The sequence below is a fragment of the Gouania willdenowi genome, chromosome 6, assembly GCF_900634775.1.
Source record: "Gouania willdenowi chromosome 6, fGouWil2.1, whole genome shotgun sequence".
NCBI lineage: Eukaryota > Metazoa > Chordata > Actinopteri > Blenniiformes > Gobiesocidae > Gouania > Gouania willdenowi.
Window position 1 is genome coordinate 1,714,291 of NC_041049.1, and position 6,000 is coordinate 1,720,290.

Consider the following 6,000-nt stretch of genomic DNA (forward strand, 5'->3'; position numbering starts at 1 on the left):
ATTAGACTGAAAATAACCACGAAGAACGCCACGTCTGTTTGGCTCCAATCAGAGTCTTTAATTAACCAGCATGCACTATTTCTCATTGAACTATCTTTGGGTGCTTTACATCTATATTCTGGTAAAGCTGCAACATTGTTTCATTTTAATTTATTCTGGTTTATTTCACTCTGCTCTTTGTAAAATGCACCAAACTTTCTAAACAACGTCACACGGGCAAACCGGTCGCTCGCCTAACGGACAGAATACTTCCTCTTTCTTCTTCTGAGTGAAATACTGTCAACACTCAGGAGAAGGAGAAGAAAACACTTTGGTTAGAAACAAATGGAGCAGCACCAAATCTTTGCAACACTGATGTTTATATTTTGTCCATCCCAGTTCTGTTTTTAATTAACTACGCATTCTCACACGTGCAATTTAGTTAGTGTTTCCTTGTCCCCACGATGTTCACGTTTGAATGTTACGTCCTGTTTTTCACAATCAGAATCAGAAAAACTGTATTCATGTCCATGGGGCAATTAGCACAGTTTCATCTTGTCCAAGAACATGAAAAGACAATCATATAACATGGGGGGACAGGGCGGGAGAACACAAGGGCGGCGCCCCGTGTTTAGATGAAAAGTGGGATAACAGATGGAAAGGGACAGGGAAAAAGGCAGGTCTAAATTAAGTTCTCTATTAGGGAGCACAGAGTAAAAACTGTGAAATAACCTCATTAGCGTACATGCACCAAAAACAGTCACTTCCTATATTTCATCCTGGTTTACTTTCTCACTCTTGCTTTTGTTATAATTTTGTGAGTTTTTTCAGTCGTCTTGTTTTTTTTGTTGTTAATTTGTGGGATTTTGTCGTGGTTTTCTAGTCATTGTTGTGTCGATCATGAGATAAACAATAACACGAAGCCAGAGATTTTGAAGGAGATTATGAGCAGAAATTCATACATTTTTTAGCTACCGGCTGAAATCCTTCAGTACGACCTGGTAGCGTAAAATCAATGGTTGCCATGTTTGGGTACCTAAACGCATCCTTGTGACAGTGAGGGAGTGGAAGAGTGGGCGTTTTCTTCTGCGGTACCTGAACGCAACCTTTCACACACAAGAGCGTAATGACATCAGTAGCTGTGGGTTCACACAGGGTTCTCTCCAGCGCTGTAAAGCCTAGGGGCCCCCGACGTTGTCATTTGTCTCCCCTATGGAGCGATGGCGTCCCCTATGCTCCATTTTCAGCAACGTAGGGGGATTTCCTGTAGTTTTTTCCTTTTATAATCGGTGCGTTGTAATAATTGTTTCACACTTGGACACTAAGGGACTTCCGGGCGTGTACGTGTTGTTTAAACTCATTATAATCTGAATAACCCAGAAACACATACATCAGCCACAACGTCCATTTAATACAGGCAATCTGCTCCTGATGCTCCCGTCTATACCTGAGGACCCCGATGACCCCTGCCGCCACTTAGGTGCCTCGTAACCGTAATTACCATCCAATATAAACAATGTAGCTTCAACCAGACGTAGCGTGTAGCGACACATGAAGCAGCTCGTCATGTTTATAACTTACAACGGATCATTCTACAGGCGTGTGAATACCGTCTGATTGAAAGACACGCCGGCTTCATTCTGGTTGGACAGGTTTGGGCCGTGTTCTCTTTTTTTGACCAGTGTGTGTGTGTGTGTGTGTGTGTGTTTGTTCCAATATTACTGCAGGTCCCAGATAATACCTCATTTAAATTTGAAAAGCGTGTCTTGGAATCAGTCAATAAAATGTTATTTCTTGTCTCTACAGTGTTTGAGTATTTATTAGTGGAGCACCTCATGATGAATGTATATATATATATATATATATATATATATATATATATATATATACATATATATATATATATATATATATACATTCATCATCACCTTCAAAAATTCAACAAATAACTTTTAGCTTTAAATTAAGGCTGGAACAAAGATTAAAAAAAAAAAAAAAAAACAATATAAAAAAAACTTTAACTTTACTTCACTAAATTTGGCCCTCAGACAGTTGTACTTTGCTAAATTTTCCGTGCCAGTGTGATCTCCCTATGCTGTGAAAAATTCCTGGTGAGAACATGACAGATGTTCATGTAGCTTCACCACTGAACAGCTGCTGTAATGGAGAGTTAGAGAACAATGGCTTCAGAGCTAACACACACACACACACACACACACACACACACACACACACACACACACACACACACACACACGCACACACACACACACACACACACACACACACACACACACACACACACACACACACACAGTATTAAAGAGAAGCTATATGTGAACAGGATTAGAACCGACAAAGCTCTGGCACTAACCATGGCACCAAACAAAAACTAGCTTTTTTTGGCCAAAAAGTGGATAATATAGAGACGCGTCACAAATGCAAGTGAAATACTTGCAATATATATAATGTCACATAGATCTGCTTTTTTAAATTTGTGTATTATAAAAAACAAAAACGAAGAAAAAAAAAAAACATTGCGTAGCTGGAGTTCAGGGTTGTCAAATGTTGTTACAATACAAACAGTTGGATGTTGGTTTGATATATTTGTTAAAGTTTATTATTATTATTATTAGGAAATATAAATATGTTAAATTGGATTTTGAGATTTTATCATTTACCATTTATTACCACAAAACCATTGAATACCGATACTGAATCACAAGTACCGATTATCGGCTGAAATGTGAAAGTACCCATCGCTACTTTCGACGCATGCGCAGAGTTTTGCGATGTAGATCTTTAGGCGACATTTGATGTCTGCATGCGTCGTCATATCCACATGTGAAAAGCTGAACCAATGTTTCCTTTGTGTTTTCTACTTTAAAGAGTTGCGTTAAAGTGACAATAAATACAACATTGTATAATAAAGTTTAGTACCTCGAGGCGGTCGGCGTGGAGAACGATGAACCTTGTGGCGTTGAGACACTCCAGTTCGATGCTGACTTCTCCAGAGAACGTGAAGTTGTCCATGCAGACGTTGAGTCGGAGGTCATAGTGTCGGGGGCGGAGCGTTCCCGGTAGACGGGAGTTCTTCCAGGGCTGCTCATCCTCGCCCGTCCTGTCCGCCCTGCTGCCGTTTAGCCTTGGGGTCCCGCCCCGGGAGCCCGGCTCCGCGGGCAACCCTTCGCTGTCCCGCCCGCTACACTCCTCGTAGCGGACGCTGAGCGCCACGGCCACGGCGGTGACCACAATGAGGGTGAGGATAGACGCGGCGAAGCCCAGCACCAGGCGCTTGTGCACGGTGATGTGGCGCTCCGTGGTCCGAGGACGCACCACCACTGACTCGGCCCATTGGTCCGAGAGGCCCCGGCCATTACGCATGGCGCCCGGACTGCTGTCGTTCAGGCCCATTTAACCTCTGACCTCTGAGAGCGAGCGGCGAGAGAGAGCGAGAAGAAGAACATCGACTCTCATGGGAACGCAGCGGGAAAAAAAAGATTTGATCGTGACCTCTGACCTTGACTGAGGCCGGACGCCCATGGAGGACGTCCTTCAGACGGAAATAAACACCAGGAGCGTTTCACATTTCAGCCAATCAGAGCGAGAGAGAGTCTGAGGACGAATCAATCAATGCTGAACGGCTCAGATTCAACAGAGATGAGGAAGATGACGATGAGGAGGAAGAGTGATCTGAAGGTTCATCCTAAGCTCTGATAAGTTCCCATCGTCACGTGACCAATGTCTCTGAGGATCAATAATCAACCGTCTCCATGTCAACACGTTTCTATGGGTGTTTGATTGACAGGAAGTAGAATTAGTCATTAGTCCATCATTAGTCCTGCTTCACACTAGGATGAACAGGTTCTCTGTGGTGGAACCTTCATCACGTGATGAGGAACAATTTTCTCTCAAAGTGAAGAATTAAAGAGCGGTGGAATCTGATCCGATTAATCACCCGGAGCGCATCGGATCGGATTAAAGATTTAAAGATGATAAGATCAGATGATCCCAGATGTCCGCGAGGCTGAAAGCAGCAACTCTGCACGTGCAACCGGAACTTCTGCCTCCGCGGGAACCGCAGTGAGACAGCGACGGTCCGTCCCTCAGTGTCTGTCCGTGCGTGTCTGTATCTCCTGGTGTAGTTTAGAGGATCAAAGGATCAAAGGATCAAAGCAGCTCCAGGGAGAAATAAACCGGGACCGTCCTGATCCTGATCCTGATCCTGATCCTGATCCTGATCCTGATCCGTAACGGGGATCCGGTAATAATCCGCGACAGAAGATCCTGGATTTTCAAACCACAGCATTGATGGAAATGATCTGATCCGATTAACTACAGACAGGTGATCCGATTGTCCATCAGACTGTTAGAAAAAAAACCTCCGCGGCAACTTTTCCCGCCGATCCTCCGCCGCTCCCGGTGGTGATGATGAAGATGATGAAGATGAATGTATCCCACTCTGCTCAGCATCCTTCATCAACTGAGGAAGAGGAAGAGGAAGAGGAAGAGGAAGAGGAGGAAGAGGAAGAGGCTCGTGCGCTGCCGGCGAGCGTTTGGTTTGAGTGGCGCGAGCTGTCAGAGAGAGGGTGTGTGTGTGTGTGTGTGTGTCTCTGTGTGTGTGTGTGTGTGTGTGTGTGTGTGTCTCTGTGTGTGTGTGTCTCTGTGTGTGTGTGTGTGCGTGTGTGTGTGTGTGTGTGTATGTTTCTGCCTAAATGCGACACCTTTAAACACACCCATCAGTTCAGACTGTTTACATTTATTTATTTATTATCTATTTATTTAAGTATTAATTAATTAAATTATTTATTTATCTATTTACTATTTATTTTCATTTTTTAATCTATCTATGTGTGTATATTTATTATTATTATTTAGCTAATCATTATTGGTTTTATTTACTTGTTTCTTCATCTATTTATGTATTTACTTGTGTATATTCTATTTAATTATTTACTTATTATTATTATTCCGTCATATCTCTTTAATCTTTTCACCTTTTCAACATTATTTATTCATTCATCTTTTTATGTATTAAATAGTTTTTGCTTTGCCTATTCTATAATTTTATGCAATTATTTACATTTTGATGTATTTATTTATGTATCTACCAATCTGGACATTGAACACATTTTAATAATAATATAATATATATTGGATCTAAACTAGCTTTTAAGATTGTTGATTAATTTAAACTAAAGCAGGAACATTATTTATTTCTAAAGATTCTTCAGTTCATTTTGTAACATTTCCTTGATTGCATTTTGTTGTTTTTTTTAATTAATTCATTAATTTTATTCTAAAAACCTGAAATCTGTGACACGTAATCGCAATATTTAAACCCTAAAATCTAGATAATTCCAGATTGACGGACATTAGATTAAAGTGAGCTGTAACACAGACACTAAGTGTTAAATGTTCCCGTCATTGACTTTTAATGAAGCACAGTTTAAACAACGACTCGTCTCATTAATTCCACCCAATTTACCCAAAATCTATTGGTTGTTAGTGTTGCTTTGGGATCACTTTGACTTTTAAACCACATAATCAATACAACAATTACCTGTTTCATTCATTTTGGTAGATTTAACCAATATTTCTAAAATAAAAACACATCAATCCAACAACTACAACTTATTTATCAACACAAGGCAAAATGTAGCAGATGTTTTTACATTTAAAATGGTCACATTTTAGATTTAATAAAGTTATTATTCTGGTACACTACAAAAAACTACATGTAGAATCTAATCGTGTAAAGTGATTTTTTTTATTTACACAACTATTAAAATTACAAAAATATTGGTACGTTTGAGTTAACACAACAAGATTTGGGCTTTTCTGATACACTGTAAAAAAACCAAACTATTAAAAAGGTTAAAACTATTTGCTATCAATCTGTTTCTGTAGATTTATTCAAACCTTAAACTGTACTTTTAAGACATTTTAAGGCTCAAATTTGTGGTTTTATAAATTGTTTGTTGTCTGATACACTGTAAAAAATGACCAGTTTGCTGTCAA

At 40.1% G+C, this 6,000-nt stretch overlaps 1 protein-coding gene across 1 annotated transcript in view; it reads right to left on the bottom strand.

Moving 5' to 3' along the window:
- LOC114464737 (thyrotropin-releasing hormone-degrading ectoenzyme-like) overlaps positions 1-4,578 on the bottom strand; it is a 111,656-nt gene extending 107,078 nt beyond the window's left edge. Inside the window, exon 1 of the mRNA XM_028449238.1 lies at positions 2,920-4,578. Coding sequence (XP_028305039.1) covers positions 2,920-3,393 — 474 coding nt within the window. The 5' untranslated portion in view covers positions 3,394-4,578. The remainder of the gene's footprint in view (positions 1-2,919) is intronic.
- Between the last annotated feature and the right edge of the window lie 1,422 nt (positions 4,579-6,000).